Raw genomic sequence first — 18,319 nt, 5'->3', positions numbered from 1 at the left:
CCAGTATCTACCCAACTGGTTGAAGAATTATATACAAGTTTACAAGGTTAGTACGTGGATTTAAATTGCAGTCACTGTTCAAATTTCCTACTCCACATCAAGAGCATTGCAGGTAGTGGCAGGAGCTGAGGATCCAACGCTTCCACAGCATTCATGTCTTAGTCTCGGATGTCATCTCTGTTGAGTGTGTTTATTTCCCACGGTTATGTTTTGCAGTAGAGTAAGTAATGTAAAAGTGGAGGCAGTAGTTGTGGAATCATAGTTTCTACTTATCCAGCAGTCTCCCGTCAAAACACGGGATTTAGCACAATAAAGTTTGTTCTCTTACTGTCTGTGTCAGACTGTTTGTCAGCGAGGTATGTTAGATGAATATAACTACCCAACCTCCTGTGCTTTCCAGTGTCTGCTTGGTTGAATCACGCCATGACTGACACTGAGACACATTAGTGGGAGGATTGTTTATGAGAAAAAGGGAAACAAATTTGACACTTGAGTTTACAAGGGAAGTTGTTGCTGGAGCACAGATGCTCATTGCTGCCAAATACTCACAGCTGAGGTCAGGGAAATCTGTCAGGGAAAGCAAAGCAGCCTTGAAGCAATGTTTTTTTATGGGCTGGCAGAAGAGAACACACATGAAATATGAAATATTGTTACAGCTGATCAGAGAGCTCCCCTCTTTCCTTTACATCATTAGGATTGCCTAATGCCTTTTTCTTCATATGAGGATCTAATGAGACATGTGCAGAACGTGCTTCCCTTCTCCTTCCTGGGTTTCCTGAGAAACCTACAGTCTCTTCTGGAGGCTGATGACAGTGACAGCAGCAGCCAGGAGGACTTGGACTAACTGTCCCCTTCTACTGTCCTTTTCCAGTCCTTGGCAGCAGTTGTTATTGGTCCTGCTCCATACCAACGTGATGCATTTTGTACATTTGCATGGAGCAAGGGTGGTGGTGGAACAGGCTTGATCAGCACAGAAGTACTGACCAACAGTGAATCTGGGATAAGGGTAATTTAAAAGCACATATATGCCTGTGCTGTGGATATCCTGTGACTAAAAACAAATAAGAAAAGAATGGTTGTTTGTGCTGAATATGGCTGTACAGTTCTGATGGAAGAGTACAAGAAACAGATACTTGGAATGGAAAAGGTTATCACAGAAAAGATTGAAGAAAGGACATAAAAAGAATATGTACCATAAAAGAGTGGGCTTTCAGATACAGCAGAGTAAGGAGGAGAAAATTATATGAAGACAGAGAACATGTACAAAGGGAAAAACTATCAGAGACCTGTGGGGAGAGAGAATGTGGAACATTAGATAGGAGAACAGCGGAGACTGGAGATCAAGGTCAAGAAAAACAGATTAAAGCAAAAAGCCAAATCAGAAAATACAGGTTTAAGAACCAGAAGGAGACAGGAATGAAAAAAGCAGAACCTTCCACTTTCTCCAATCAGAAAGGAAAGTAAGCGGTAACAAAGACAAAAGAAAAGATACATACATTTGCATAGTGGGTGGAAAGAACAGTTTATACAATGAAATGGAAATGAAATGAGGGCAATGAAGTTGCGCAGTAAATTCATGTTGATGGTGAAACACGATAAAATCCTTCCTCTGCTTTTTTTTCTCTGGCTACTAAGTCCTGGAGGAGCTGTAATTCCCGCTTTAGCTGAATGATACTCCTGGGTCTCTCTATTAAGGAAGAGGCTTGAAGAAAAAGGTGCTGTATTTTGGTTGCATTTAAACTATCATTTATCCTTAGTGAAATGTGAAATTAAATGGTAGAGATTTACCATCTGCTGTTGTTTAATATGTGAATAAAAGCTTGTGTGCTTGGGGGATGTTTAAGCCAGTGATAAGTGCAGAAATAATGGAACGTTACATCACTACACCCAGCAGATACCTCACTGATTGAAGCATCGTGTTTCTTCTGTGTCTTAACACTTTCAAACATGATTCTGGAGGAGGATGAGCGTGAGAAGGCTCAGTGGTTAAGGTCTGTGTTTTTCTTATTCCTTTTAGGGATCTCTTGCTGTCTGTGGCTCTTGGCCAGGTACTCTCCCTCCTTATCTGTGGCATTGGCCTCACGAGCAAGTATTTGTCAGAAGATTTCCATGCCAACACACCTGTTTTTCAGAGCTTCCTCAATTATATCCTTCTATTCTTGGTCTACACGACAACACTAGCTGTCAGACAAGGTAAGTGTCCATCTCTGAAACGCATAACTGTTTTGTATAAGACAGTGAGGATAAAGCTTTTGCAGAAAAATAATAAATGAGTTATATTTAACTGTGATTTAGACACATATCCCATTAACATTTGTAACATATTTATATTGCCTAGTAATACCTACTAGATAAACTAAAAAAAAAAACACACAGATCTTCACTAACAAATTATGAATTAATAGATTCATGATTAGGGCTAGATTCGAGGATAGGGCTTCTACCCATAATCAAAAAACCAAACATCAGTACTTTTCACATCCTAACTATTTTTATGGCAATACTCCTCTTAGGCTTGCCACTGTGGTACCACAACCACACATTCAGGGTCCGTTTTAGATGACTGCATATTTTGCTGGGGAATAGTATGCTTTACAAGCCACATAGGTTAAGGAGAGCTCAGATGCAAGCAAAGAAGAGCTTGTTCATACTAGTTGCTCATCAAGGCAGCTCAGTAGTTCACTATTAGCGAAAAATAGCATCCAGATTTTAGTGTTTTGGAAGTAGGAGATGAAAGGAGGGAATTTGGGATGCTGTCTCTGTGAAATGCTGAGTGGGCAGAGAAGCTCTACGGCCCTGCCACTGTTGTGGGACAGGGCTCGTATAAGTGATCTGGCTGCCAAAATGAGAAATGCATTCAAGTGCACTTCGGTACCATATGTCAAATGATCCTCTGTTTGACAGCCTATATATAATACATTTTTTTTGTGCCTTTCCTGCCCATCCCTCCTTTCTCTGAGATTTCATGTCTAGATGAGGTGTGGGAGGTGAATGCATTTAAGTACATTTCTTACCCACTCATTTTTTCGTAATCGTTTTATTTATTCACCTTCGCAGAACACATGGATTAGAAACAAAATAAAAGAGCAAAAATATCATGTACTATTGTGATTGTGCTCTCCTAACATAAGGAGGGAAGGGCTCTGTCAAGGAAAAGATAGAACATGTATTAGGCTCCAGTGCATCTATCAGCATACTGAGGGGTTCACATTTTCTTACAGGAGCAAATATTTTGAATCAATCTTTGATGTTATATCTTTAAATGATTTGGGAACAACTCTGAAGCTTAAGTTCCTCCATCAGTGTGGTATTCTGATACAAGACTGTAACATATGAAATTGTTCCAAAACAGTAAGGGTTTCACTTCCATGAAAAAAAGAAATAAATAAATAAAAATAAATTAAAAATGTACCACTGTCCTGCAACACAAAGTGCTTACATGTATTACAGCTTGAGTTTTACAAAACTTGGTCTCCATTGACATTTTTCAGAAACAGCAGAGGCCAATCTGCTGAGGAAATGTCAGCTCTTACATAAGGAAAGATTGCTCAGGCAGTGTTTCACTGTCTTGGAATTTCAATTTGTGTAGGGGGAAGCATCACCACGTGCTTTTCTCTGCAAAAGGCTTAAAATGTATATTAGTAGCATCTTTCTGGAGATCTGAGTTTAAAAATAATTTTTCTGAATGTAGGATTGCCTAGCTGTTTGCAAGTTCTATCCAGAAATGTCCTCCTTGGGACTGATTTAGATTTTGTGGAAGCCAAGTCCCAATGACTTTTAAATAGATTTTTCTTTTTTGAAAATGCTATCTTGTGAGATGATATATAGGCTAGAAATCTGCTGTGCATTACAGGGCTTTGGTTACAGTGCTGTTTGACACCAGTATATATTGATATTTCAAACCCACTGTCAAGCACTATGTTGTACACATATAAACATACTTGTAAGAAAGGATCTATTTTATTTTTATAAATAATTTTCTATCTCTGTTTATAATATAGTGATTGATTAAAGAGAGTTTGTTGGAGATCTCTGTTGTTCCAGTACAATAGGTTTGGGAATTGAATGGGAAAGTCTTAGGGGACAGGTCAAAAACATGTTTTGGATGAGTGAGAATGGTTGGAGAAGATGTTTGAACAGGCCTGCAGTTAAACACAGAGTGTACAAACAACGAGAGTGCAACATAATGGGGACCAGTGGAATAGTCTGGAAAAGGAGCTGTCAAAAACAGAGAGATGGTTTGGTGTAGGGTCCAAAAAATCCAGAACAAAACTGACCAGAGAGGCAATGAAATCCTTGATCCAATCACTCACCATAACATTTCTGCTGAATGGTAGAGCAATACACAACCAACTCATTTACTCAGCATTTACTATTGCCAAATGATTGAGCTTGACATTGTCTTTTTGCTTGTGTATTTATTCAAATTCATTATCTGTGTTTGTTCCACTAAGGCAGTTTTTCTAGCAGCTCTAATCGTTTGGCTTCGTTAGCAGATGGAAATCACATGATAATTATATTAATTTTATATGGGCTGATTCTGTTCTGAGTGCCAGGAACATCAGAAGGCTTTTTTTTTTTTTTTTTTTTTTTTAAGTGCTGTTCTCCTACTCTGCATGCAAGATTTAAGATTTTTTAAATTACCCTCTTTGTCCTTCAGAAATCAGACCATCATAAGTTGGCTGGTAGTCAAAAATAACTGCATCCCTTTGTCTTTTTCTTTGCTTGCTTTCTTAACCTCTGAGGTTTTGCAGAAATGTACTCACTGAGAAGCAGTCACTTGTGGTGGCCAAAAAAAGCTCAATTCACTGTAGGACTGAAAACTATAATTTTCTGAGACATAAGGAGCTCTGAAGTTTCTGTTAAATGATGTGTCTGGTATCTAGATAATTATCTTTTTTTTATTCTGGATATTTTTGAGCTTATTTTAAAAAAATATTATATGTAAATTGAAGTTGAATGTATTATTTCCCTGAAGATGTGAGTGCAGAAGTTCTTCACAGCTAGGTGTGCACACAGTCACACATGCATAGATGCCGGTAGCCACTTATCCACAAATATATTATGTACCATCTATAGCTTCCAGTTAAATGCTCATTAATGCACTAGTGTTGAGATGCTGGGGTTCGAATATAATTATTCAGGAGTTTTTTATTGTTGTTTGGTTGTGGGTTTTTTTTGTATAAAAACATTGCTATATAATTAATGTCACTTATGCAGCATTATCAGGCAATGAATATCATTATGTTTTATCTGGCTCATATGCCAAAAAAATATATGAATAACTAACAATGAAACCCTCAGTTCTTACTCTTGAGGTAACTTTCTCTCGTGCCTGTTGTTTTTACAGCCAAAACCTGTATTTGTCCATGGTAACACCTCTGATTTGAGAAGAAGGTTTTAACACATATTATCTCAGCTCAGTCCCCTTGTCAACAGAGGATTCTGCTTAGAGAAATCTTGTCAGGACACTTCCAGATAGCCCTTTGGGTTGTATATTATTACTAAATGAGGAAAAGAAAAGCCTTAGCTATCAGGAAGAAAAGATTTCTCTCAGTGAAATGGAGCTATGGGACATAGAACTGGTGGAGATTAGTTTTAGCACCTTAAAAAGCAGTAAGCGGGAAATTGTCCATAGTGGACCAGAAGGCGTTAATTACTAACAGTCAACATGGGTGCAAGCATCAGCAGCTTGCAACCAAAAATAAATTACTTCTAAAAGCCACCTCACATATGCTACAAATGAAAACAACACATCTACTAGACCCCATTTAAAGAAAAAAGAGAAAATGTGAAACTGCTATTTTTTGTTATCCTAGAACGCAAGGGATGAGGGAGCAGTATGGATGTGTTTTGAACAGAAGGGGAACATAAAGTCTTAAGGGCCAAGTTCTGCACGAGTAGCGCTCCACAGTGCAAGCTGCTCCTTTAATTTCAGTGCAACAGGTTATGCTGCATTTTCAGGCCACCATTATTTAGAGCTGGCAATAATTTGCTAGTTCAGAAAAGGTTTTATGAATCTCTGTATGTCTGGATGAGTTCTGCTTCTAGACTAAGCAATGAGGTTATAGCATATATCGATGCAAATACGATTTTCACTAGAGTAACTGTAATGTCTCAGATTTGACACATAATCAGATCTGATCTGTGCCCCTAAGTTAGTTACAGAATCCCTTGAGACTATTAAGGATTGCAGTCATGTCACTGGAATATCATTTTTAATGCATTTCTATCTTGGATTTGTTTATGACCTTAGTATCTCAATCATATCCTGATTTACCTGCTATTCAAACATGTATCCCCTTTTAGATACATGAAAAAAACAACACACTACCAAATCAAAATAAAAACAGAACAACAGCAACAAAAAAAAAAAAAAAAAAAACAACTCTACCCTAATATCCTTCCTACTTCCCCAGAAAAACTGAATCAGGCAACTTGAAGGCAAGTATAACACCCTAATATCCTTCCTACTTCCCCAGAAAAACTGAATCAGGCAACTTGAAGGCAAGTATAACACTATATAGGCATTGCTCTGTTTTACTGAAGAGGTTGTCAGCTATCTATTGAATGATAAAAGGATAAATGTCTCTTTTTTTAACTCAATTTCATTCCACTAGCAATGTTATATTAACTCAAAGCTGAAGCTGGTATTATGCAGTTAACTTTGGTAGACATGCCAGAATTTCTTCAATATTAACACCTAGTTTGTTGACTGCAGATAAAAACATATGTGGGAAACAAGGAGAGTACATGACTTAACCTGATCAAACTATATTAGATATAAAGTACTTCGGGCAATATGTGCTGTACCATTGAGATGAAAAGTCTTCTCGAAAAGCATCGATCCTGTCAGCATGTTCAATGAGACGCCTTCAGAAGTATGGGACTTCCTGTTCACTTAGGATGACAGGGAGTGATTTTGATGAGAAAAGATACATTTCATCGTCGTTCCATTTTCTCATCACGTTCATGCCTCTGCTGTAGAACAAAGAGCTTGTTTATGCTCCCAGTGTTGAACAAAACCTGCACAGCTCCAGACTTGCTGTCTCATGGCCCTCTCTGCTGATGACAGAAGTGGCCCTCAGTCCCTCAGGAGAAGGTGGTGGTGATGCTGGGACCCAGCCCATGCTCAGGCTTGCAAACACATTGCAGACATCGCGTTCCCCTCGAAACCTGGGGGAAGCAAGTATCAAGCTGGCCTAGCTCCTCCTGGCCCTCTTGCTGCAAGGGACCAGGATAACCAAGTTGTAAAAAAGGAGTATCACAATGAGCATGGCTTGGGATGAGAAAAAATTGTGACATTCTGGTCTTTGGTATTCTCTGTACTGCATATTCTCCCTATTGTGTGGAGCTTTGTAGTCTGCAGTGTACTTTCTCCTAATTACTCTGGGCTTCTAATTAGGGATGCCAAACTGTGTGGGATATGTTTATTATGGAAATGGTCAGCCAAACAGTCCTTTTGTCTAGGCTTTGAAGAGCCCTTTTCATATTCAGAGGGAATTCTGCACTTTGGGAGAAATTAAAATAAAACTCTGGTGATTTACAGACAGTAAAAATTGCAGAGAAGATTTTTTTGTAACCTGCAATTTTCTGTTTTGGATAGCATGCACAGGAGCAAGAAGTATGACTTGCTGTGTGTTTGGGGTTTTCCTATCACGTCATGGGCGCCAGAGCTATCTAACTAGAAAAAAACAGTATGAATAGATCCAGTTTTCTGTTCAGTGCCATTTGCATAATTATTTTGTTTCTGTTTAAATTTTCCCCCTATTTCCAAGTGATTATTTTTGAAATCTCCTGCTGTGAAATGCTGAATGGTACTGCCCTCTCCACTGCATGAGCCTTTATTGTTCTACTCTGTAGTTGGGTACAATTCAAAGAGGTGTTAAACTTTTCCTGTATGTGTAGTCTTCAGAGGACCTTGGGATCCTGTTCTTTTTGACAGTTTCCCAAAACCACAGAATTTCCCCTCTTAGTCCAATGAAGTCTTATTGCATTCTTCAGCCATAATACAGAAAGAGATACAATTTCAACAGAGCATGATTTATTCCACACTGCTGGTAGGAATCATAGAATCGCAAAATGGTTTGGGTTGGAAGGGACCGTAAAGACGATCTAATCCCAACCCCCTGCCATGGGCAGGGACACCTCCCACCAGACCAGGTTGCCCAAAGCCCCACCCAGCCTGGCCTTGAACACCTCCAGGGATGGGGCACCCACAGCTTCTCTGGGCAACCTGTGCCAGGGCCTCACCACCCTCGGAGTGAAGGATTTCTTCCTGACATCTAATTTAAATCTACCCTCTTTTAGTTGAAAGCCATTCCCCCTTGTCCTGTCATTATCTGCCCCAGCAAAAAGTCGCTCTTCATCTTTTTTATAAACCCTCTTAAGTATTGAAAAGCTGCTGTAAGGTCTGCCTGGAGCCTTCTCTTCTCCAGGCTGAACATCCCCAGCTCTCTCAGCCTTTCTTCATAGGAGAGGTACTCCAGCCCTCTGAACAACTTCGTGATCCTCCTCTGGACCTGCTCTAAATGCTCCACATCATTCTTGTGCTGGGGGCCCCAGACCTAGATGCAGGACCCATGTGGGACCTCACAAGAGCAGAGCAGACAGGGACAATCACCTCCCTCGACCTGCTGGCCATTCCTCTGGTGATGCATCCCAGGGAGGGAGACAGGGTAATAACCAGTAGACCATGTTGATGATAAGAAGGCAGGGTTAAAAACAATAAACTTGACCTTTCTGTCTTTTGCTGTTCCTAGTGGAGAGGTTGGGTGTTTATTTTTTTATGTTTATTTTTTATTTTTTTTTACCCTTAGGGTTTTTCATTGTCAGCTGCCTTGTTCCACTAACCAACATGCAGAAGCTTTCTGCTTTGGTTCTGCTGCTTCTGTCCACCTGCACAAGGGACCAGGCCTCTCAGGGCTTAGTCAGTTTTCATTTTCATCAGGTGCGTTTTGCTTTGTCAGCTGTTTAACAACTTACAAATAAACGTGGAGGTGAATCCTAGCCCCAAATGTAGTGAAAAGGTGTCAGCAGGCAATGCCACAAAAAGAAACCTCAGCCATCTCTTTCTCATGTTTTAATTTCTCTGTTCTGCTTCCTCACTGTTAGGTTAGGCACCTGCTATCCAAACCCATAGCATGCAGGCCGTGTTACAAAATGTGTACCTTTCTGCTACTCCTAGAGAAAGCAGCACAGTCTATCCTCTTGCATCATATTCAAATAAATCGTGTACATCCCACAGCACATACAAACTGAAAATTGGAAAGTACTTTTCCTTTAGGATGCAGGTAGCAGCAGTTAAGCATGAACACAGTGTGCCATGGTTTAATGATGCAAACACTAACGCACTCGTGGTAACCCCAAAGCAATGAAGGCCAGGTCTAATCAAGCATCCATGCTGTAGCATTCTCTGTAGTAGTAACCCGTGGTTCCTGGTGCAGCCCATTCAGAGTCCAGAGATGCCTCTTATTTTACTGGTTTGCTTTCAAAATAGTTCTGCTGGTCAAAGAAGTATTCTTTGTGCCATCAAAGACAAAAGAAGTGTTGGGCAAAAGGGCATCGAGCACCTCATTTTTCCTGTCTGCTGACTTAGTCAAGAGGAAAAAGAAATCTCTTACCACCCTCTAAACCTAAATGATGAAATGGAAGGTCCTGTCTACAGAGATAAATGAGTTTCTACTAAGGTTGCATATGAACTAGGGGTACCTCTCCTCGTAACAAAATCCCTGGAGGATTTAGATTAGGCGGTGAGAAGCACCAGTCACACTCAGTTCAGGAAGTTCAGACACGGTCATGTTTCTGGCTACCGGGTTTATGCCATCAACCAGTTTCTTCTAGAAACAGCATGCAGATTTGTACCATGATTCAAAGACTGGTACGTAGTTTATGAAAGCGAATCTTACAGGCACTAAGCGCAGTGAGCATAAAAGGGGCTTTAGGCTGGCTGAAGTCCTGGGCGATAAACCATGTTTGCATCAAGATGCTGCATCATCACTGTGAGACAATGTCTATACTGAATATACTACTTGAGAATAAAGCAGTTTTGCCCTGGAGGTAAATGTACATACAGGTTCCTGTTTAGGAACATTTAGCCAGATGCGGCCATTCCTTGCCAGTAAGTCCATAAATAGAAAGCAGAGATGCAATAAAATGGGAGGCGATGCATTTATTCAGCTTACAACTGCAACATCACAGGTAGCCAGTGGGATTTAACAGAATCAAAACACTGATGACACTGTAGCGTTTTACATTGTGATGCTTTTCATGTTTATTCCAGCACCAAAATCGGAGTCTTCGGGCAAACTCGAAACATATATTTGTAAGCATTTAGGCTTGGATCAGGATTTAGGATTTGTTGCTGTGCCCGTGAAGCTCCCTCCTTACACACTTTTCCAGGAACCATGCCAGCCTTTCAAACATGATGCTAATCTGCACGCAAGTCTGTGGGTACCTGTTTAAGAAGAGAAACCTTGTCACTGGAGGCATGAGTGGGCAGGCTCGAGGAAGCTCTTAGAAAGTGCCATTTGAACACTTGCACTTCTCAGCTCCTTGATTTGTGTTCCCATCTCAGCAGCTGCGGTAACATGTACTCATAGTTGTGCCACAGATCCAAATACGGGCACAGATGATATAGGTTAAAGAATGAAGGCTTTTGAGCATGTAGAAAGCCAGGTGTTTCTCAGTACGTTCCTGGAAGTGCTTGAGTACCATGGCAGTGGGCACACACTGAGCTTGGAAATTTGTCCTGTAGTATCACAGTATTGTGCAGGGGTGAATGTCATTCGTGGTAATTTTATTTGATGATAAAGCAGCACCCTATCTAGACAAGATTGCCTTACAGTTTTTCAACTAATAAATTGTCTCTTAAGGATGTGAACTGAATCACAAACAGAGCATAACAGTCTATTTTATGTAGAATTAAGAGGTAACTGTCCTTTGTAGTGTTAGTATATGGATTTGACTCTTTTTCCCCCCTTAATACATAAACATCTCAAGCGCTGTTTACAAAACCAACCATCCCTTCCCACTACAATGAGGAAAGTTAATGGTTCTGATAAAATAGTGTACCCTTGATCCTACAGCTGTAAGCAGAATGCAAGGGTCATCTCTCCCATTTCACGCAGTATCAGTATTTGCCTGTGATTTATGGAATCTTTAAACATTCATCAATTCAAGCAGCTAGCCAGGGTAGTCAAATCCACATGCAGCGCACGTAGCTCCAGCGTTCATACGGGAGATTTGAAGTGTGGTTACAAGATGATAACTGTATTGCCTGAAGGAGATAAGTCCTGCTCTGCAAGAATGGTGCTTTGTATGTAATTAGTGTAAAAATTCAGAGGAATCGAGTTTATCCTTGCGATCGTCTTTCTCATTAAAAAAGAATCGTAATGAAAGAACAAAGCAGCCCCTGCAGTGAATTGGATTGCCTTCCTAAGTTTCCATTAAATCAAAGACTCAGCAGCATCCCATTTTGCACAGCCCAGTTGTAAACTGTACACAGTTCTCACAGCAAAGTTCCTATGAAGATCACATCTTTTCTGGAGGTTTGGAAAATGCAGTGTATTCCTCACACACGGAAAATAGCCCACCTCTCCATTTTCTTTTCTGGATTTTATTAGTTTCTGTTAGCAAGATGGTACTGGGTCAAAGAAAAGAGCAGAGAGCATATGTGATGCTTCAGGTAACTCACAGTCACAACGATAAAACTTTATCTAAGTAAACTGCCTTATCTAAAATAAGGACTGGAAGGCAGTGTGAATCCAGGAAAAAAAGTTACATGAGTGGGAGAAAGCTCAATTTTCAGCTTATTCTTACAGTTCATATTTAATACCAAGCCATAACACAACTCATAATTTCCTCTTCCTCCATCTCCATTATTATCAGTGTAACCCATATAATTATTGTTACAACTAAATGCATTGTTCAGGTAAAAAAAGTACGAATACCGTTTCCACCATTTTGTAAGCATTTTTTCCTTTTTATGTAGCTGAGCTGTTAGCCATTATCATGCTGTTACTTCAAATTCCTGTTGCTTTTCTACATAACAGTGCTATAATAATAATTGCAGCTTCATCTGAAAAATTGTTTACAAATTCAGCACTCTAGGTATAAGCTGCAGTTGTGCTGTATTCTCTCCCTTCTGCTCACAAGCTGGTGAGAACAGGCAGGAGCACAGAGCCATTTCTGGAAGATGATGAAAATTCATGGACTTGGGGACTCAGCTCTTGCCTTAGGTCATCCTTTGGCTGAAATTTTGGTTCACAAACCCTGAGGATGCTCTAGCTACAGGTGGCTGCTGAATACAGCTGTGAAGGTGCTCCCTCTCAGCACAAGGTCGTTAGCAGCCAGCTCTGTTAGAGCCTCCCTCGACATTATCTTTTCCTGATTTAGCATTAAAAAGGAGAAAGATAATATACGCTGTCTAGCAGCCTCATCCATTTCTTGCACACGTTTCCCCTGATGGGAAGAGGGCTCTTTGAGGGAAGGTGGGAGCTCTGCCGACAGCAGTAGGGAGCTCTCCAAATACATGGGGAAGGCAGAGACCATGTGCATATCTCAGAAGGGCGTTTATCCTTTAGTTTTCAGTAATAGGGTAGTGACAGTCAATTCACAGGGATATTTTTGAAACTGTTAGAGAAATGGAGCAAATGAGGTTTCAATGGACAACTAAGCATCTGTACCTTTTCTGAGTTAAATATTCATGAACTAGCTTCTGTGCAGGTGCTAGAATATTTAAACGATATAATTTATCTATCCTTCGCTGATTCTCTGTCTGTGATCTGATACCCAGTTTTGTTTTGTTTAATTGTAAAGGAGGTTTTAAAACCCAGGGTAAAGGTGAACTGTCATTACTTCAATTAAATGGATCTGCCCTGATTTAATCCAACAATAATATAAATATGGTATATTCTGTTTGTTTTCATTGCTTTTTGAAATGTTTTGTTTGAATATGTTCTTGAGCATCCAATTAAAATTTCAGCCAATTGGCATGCAAGAAGAACAATTAACTAGTGCCCTTTTTTCCTGTTTGGCATCTAAGTAGTTTGGCTCCATTTTAAAGAACTATAGTAATTTGCCCTCATGGAGTGCCAGAGCCTAAGAGCTTTTCCATAAACACACATAACAAAATATACATGCACACAAATATATACACATATACAAAAACAAACAAACAAACAAACAAACATGTATGATCATGCATTGGGTTTACATGGCAAGGTTTTGGTCGCCGGGGGGCTGCAGGGGTAACCTCCGTGAGCAGAGCCCAGCAGCTGCCCCAGGTCAGATCAGAGCCAGCTCCAGCTGTCTCCGAAAGGGACCTGCTGCTGGCCAGGGCTGAACCAGGGAGTGATGCTGGTTGGGACTCTGGGAGAACAGACTGAAGAAAGGGGGGGAAAAAACCTGCTGTGAGGATTTTGAATGTGTGCAGGTTTTGTATGGTTATTTGCTTAGAAAGTATAAAATAATACTTCTTTATCAGGAGAATATTTATTTGAAGTATGTAGTGAAATAAAACTAATTTAAAATAAAAAGTAGAGTTATTTTTTCTTTAAAAGGTGTTGCACACTGCAGAAAAGTAATACGCTTTTCAGTGTGAGAAAATTTAAGTCATATCCCAGAGCAACCTGCCTTTAAGAAGACAAATGACTATAGTATTTATAGTAGTATTTTGACAATAACGTAATGGCTGTTGAATAAGATCCTTTCTCAAAATAGAGATCACATTCACTAAAACATTTTCTAGTGCAGGACTCTGAGATAAATGCAAGATACTAGGTAACACAGAGGTTTGGACACGTGCACAAGTGCCTGTGAAAGAATTGCGCCATAAACTGAGCTTTGATGATGGAAACATTTCTAGTTGGGCTGACTCATTTCATACATAGTTTGTACCTCAGTATGTGTGTTTAAAATGATTGCATCCATGCCTAAATCTGTGTAAAGACATCATCTTTACAGGTGGTTACTCTTTCTTTAAAATAATCTAGATATAAAAAGGATCTTGATGTAAAAGCATGGTGCTTGTTTCATTTGTCAAGCAGCAAAGACTGTAACAGACCACTCCATGGAAAAAGGAGGAAGGTCTAAAATGTAGACCTTCTGTGTCAATGACCTTGTATAGAAAAGCACACTTTTGCATCAATACTTATTTCTAAGCAAATGTACACAACAAGCATTTAAAGGGGTGCTTATAAGTATATGCACCTGAAATTCTAAATTAAACAGTCAAATAAACACAAGCCAGTTTACACAAGAAATAAAATCACTTCTTTCAAATTTAAACAAGATGTATCTTCCTAAAAGTTTCACAGTTGCCGTCTATTTGTTATATACACACCTGACAGTACAGCAGCAATTCATTCCTAAATGGAAGCTGCTTAGTGCAAATTGTAAGGTTCATTCAACTTTCTTTCTCACTTTTCTCAAAAGGCTCATTTTTTTTAACCCTTGTTAATATATTTCGTATTTTGTCAGTAATGTGATGAAATGTCATCTCCTTATTTCCTAATATTTTGAAAAGTGGAATAAAAATGGCAATTTGTTTTCAACTGTGTCTGTCACATTCATTACAGAGGCATTTCTTCTCATGCTTTCAGTGAGGCTTGTGTTTATTTCCATAATTTCTGCTAATCCTGCATTGGTGAGGGATCAGCCTATCATCTTCTGTTAATGACAATACTGAAAGAAAATCTGCCTGACTAAATTTCTTCATTGTTTTTTTAAATCTACCACACTATTAATGTTTCCCAATGTTTCTTTTATTTTGTACTTCCTTGAACTGTGTTTAATATTTTGTGGACTTAATCTGTCACGGACTTAATCTGTCACGGATTTATCAGTGTGTAATGGACTGAACATATTGTTGGTTACAGAAGTAAGCAACACTGAAAAGAAGCAGATTTTTTCATGAAAACCTGGGTACTGAGAGAGAGCTTATTGGCAGGACTAAAAAGCTGTAGAATTAGGAAGTAACGGTCAACAGGATCAATAGCACTGATGATGGTCATTGCCTTTTGCAATCTCACAGACAAAGCTTCAAATTTATCAGAATGGAAGTTCAAGAGTAGTTGTACAAGATGATATTTATATCATTAGTGAAGAGCTTTGAGCAAATTACTGATAGTGTTTTTCATCTGAAAATAATACCACATACCAACAGATTAGCTGCAAAGTGGTATTCAGGAATAAACGATCCCCTTTCGAGGAATTTAGTAACACAATTTCTTCATTAAAAATATTTCTATTACCTATTAACATTGCTAACTTCAAAGCAAGGACAATAACTGTTCTGATACACTGATAATAACTATTTCAGAGCTATAAATGATTGGGAGAAAGGGTTGTTTTTCCTCACTTTCTTCCAAAATTATATCATCTGGTGATAATTATATGATCAAAATATATATAAATAAATAAAAACACCTCCTGAGTTAAAATTGGAGGGAATATTGTGCCCCTCAATTGAACCACTGCATCAACAGTCACCAGTGAAGGTTTTAACACTTTTCAGTTTTATAAACTAGTGTTTGAAAAATGTCTTCTAGAGATAATACGTGTATAGCAGAAATCACCTCTGTTGAAAAGGGTTGTTTGAGATTTTTTTTCCAGTTAGATTGACAAAAGGATGCTGTTAGGGAACTGCTGTGGAAACAAACTGAAAATAGGAGCACTTAAATGCTCAAGAACATTGAGTTCCTCAAGAACATTTCCTAGAGATCTGATCACCGTTTCCCCAATTCAGAATGACACCAAAGTCACAAAAGTTCTGTGATATTACTAAGCAGTGTAAATGGAAATTTTCTCATGTGAAAAAGTGGTGAAACGGCCTAGGGGAACAGAAAGGATTTCAGTTCCAACACTTGGAAGTAGAAATCTGATTCCATGATGTATCTGTGATTTACCTCCATCAGACTCAATGACCAGGTGCAGACTGTGATACCTTCTGCTCTGGATGTCTGAATTTGCTGATGACACTGTCTCCAGATGGAAGAGTAGTGGCTGGCTGTTTGGACAGTCAGATATGATTTTTATGCTATTACAGAGCAGACCATCCTTATCCAAACTACAGATTTGTGACTTTTTTTGGCAACAGCTCAAATTAAGGGCAAGAATTGATGACACCCCTTTCTAACTCCTTGACACCCTCAGGGAAGAAGAGAAAATTTGCCTTTTGATCCTGTCCAGTTCCATTTGAAATGACAAAATGAAATAGAGGCTGAAAAAGAAATGACCACAAGGGTGAAGGTGGAATTTAGGGTTATCATGGACTTGAATGGACCAGGCAATAAGCAAAGTGCAGCAGAAAGTGGTTTATTTTTTTAAGTTCAGAACGTAAATACAGTATGATCTTCATGTAGCCTTCTGGGCAATTTGGAGACCAATACAGAGAAATCTATGAACAGTTTTCACGAACAGAAAAACAGGCACATAAATCAAGACTGCAAAGCTGTAATGAGCAGTGGGAGTTGAGACCAAAACATGGATGCAGGCTTACAGAAAGATGAGTGAGTCAGCATGCCTGGAGAACAGCAGCTCTTATCCTCTGCTTAATTTGAAAGCCTTGTGTTGAGTTTGTGATCAGTGGAATTCCCTGCTGATTCCAATTTTCCCCGTCATACCAAAATTATTTTTATGCTGCTTGTCTCTACTATCAGTGCCATCCAAAGCTTTTTCTCTTCGTATTTCTGATGTTCTGATTTCCTTTTTTATGGAGTCTTTTTGTAATGTTAGGCACAAATCCCTGCTTCCCTGTCTTATTCTATAAACATTTTTATCACTTATTCCAAATATTACCTATAGATGGAAAATGGTTCTCAACTGATCACATCTTTGAATCTATCCTTGAGTGATGCATTTGTTTCTGAGTCAGGCTTTAGCTTCTTTTCCACCTACTTCATGTTAGCGTGTCAGTAACAATTTTTATTCTAATATGATTTCATAAGGAGGCAACTTGTTTACTATTTTTAGTAAGAGAAATGAAATGAACATCAGAGCTGTGATAGTGGGTTGTACAAGACACTCTGCTGTCAATGGAAATGATATGATACAATAAGACCAAATTCTTACGCCATCTCTCAGGGGCTTTGTCTGAAAGAGTCGTAATATAGGGAAGAGATATGTAGTGAAGAGCAAGAGAAAAAGAAAAAGAAGCTGCATTTTGGAACAAGAAGCTTTCTCGGTTACAGAGTTGCATTTTTATTATATCTGTAATTGATTATATCCATATCTAAAATAGAGACAGTAGTTGAATGAAATTTCAAAAGAATTTGGTTTAGGTTTAAGCTGAGAATATTTCTTATAGGTGAATTTTGAGGAAAAAAACACTCTTTTCAAGTCAGGAATTTCATTAATGTAGAAGATTCCAGTCAGCTTTTGAGTTATGTGCTTTAATAAGGAAGATGAAAATGTATCTCTATCTTTTTGAACTACAAGTAAATATAAACAGTAATTTATAGAGATGTGATGATCAAACATTTCATCACAACTATTGCTGTGGTTAGTTTGAGTGGGATAGCCTTTTCACAGCTGCTGCCGTGGAAATGAAACCAATAAAGTTATGTTTGGAAGGTATGCCCCTTGTGGTTAGAGTTCAGTCAAGCACAGAGTCTGAGGGAATTTGTAGTTTCAGAGCTGTAGAGCACAGGTTCCTTGAAGGCAGTAAATCACATCAAAAGCACACAATATCTATCTGGCCATCCATCCATTACTGTGGTGGCTGAGTGCCTTTAAAAGCTATTTTATTTTAGACCCCATATGTTCATATATATTAAACAACACATTTAAAGTGTCAAAATTCTACTTATAAATTTGATTCAGTGTGTAACACTGAACAAGTTATTTAAAGTATAATCTTATTCTTGTTTTTCTGCTGTGGACAGGAAAGAAAATCAGCAGAGGCAGTGAAGCAAATTTACAAAGATTGTGCTTCATATAAAGTCATGTTGCCAACTTTTATAGAATACTTCTGTAATTTAAAGAGAGTTATGACAAAGTGTATTTTTTCTTAAAACTCTCATATAGTTTTGTCAAACAAGAATATCTCCTCCAAGTTTTACAAGTATGTTTTTACGTAGCTGTAAAGAAAGTTTTCAAACATGGAATCTCTTACTCATTTTTTTTAATCTCAAGTTTAGTATGTTCATCATAGTGTGATTCCCAAAACTCGCAAATTTAGAATATCTAATTCAAAGAAATTTTGAAAAAAAAAATCTGGCTGGCTGTACTGAGAATAGAATATGCCTGACTGATAAATTTAGTAGTTTGCTGCTCTTAAGAAGAAACTATATTTGCCTATGTTCTTCTTGGCCAGAGC

The 18,319-nt window shown here is 38.7% G+C and overlaps 1 protein-coding gene across 1 annotated transcript in view; it reads left to right on the top strand.

The window, feature by feature from the left end:
* The window catches only part of SLC35F1 (solute carrier family 35 member F1), a 248,110-nt gene that overhangs the window by 139,018 nt on the left and 90,773 nt on the right, over nucleotides 1-18,319 (top strand). The window contains exon 2 of the mRNA XM_048065495.2: nucleotides 2,018-2,193. Within this exon, the coding sequence (XP_047921452.1) occupies nucleotides 2,018-2,193 (176 nt within the window). The remainder of the gene's footprint in view (nucleotides 1-2,017; nucleotides 2,194-18,319) is intronic.

Source organism: Anser cygnoides, chromosome 3, assembly GCF_040182565.1.
Source record: "Anser cygnoides isolate HZ-2024a breed goose chromosome 3, Taihu_goose_T2T_genome, whole genome shotgun sequence".
NCBI classification, from domain to species: Eukaryota; Metazoa; Chordata; class Aves; order Anseriformes; family Anatidae; genus Anser; species Anser cygnoides.
The sequence above is the reverse complement of the archived record's forward strand: the minus strand, read 5'-3'. Positions and strand labels throughout refer to the sequence as shown.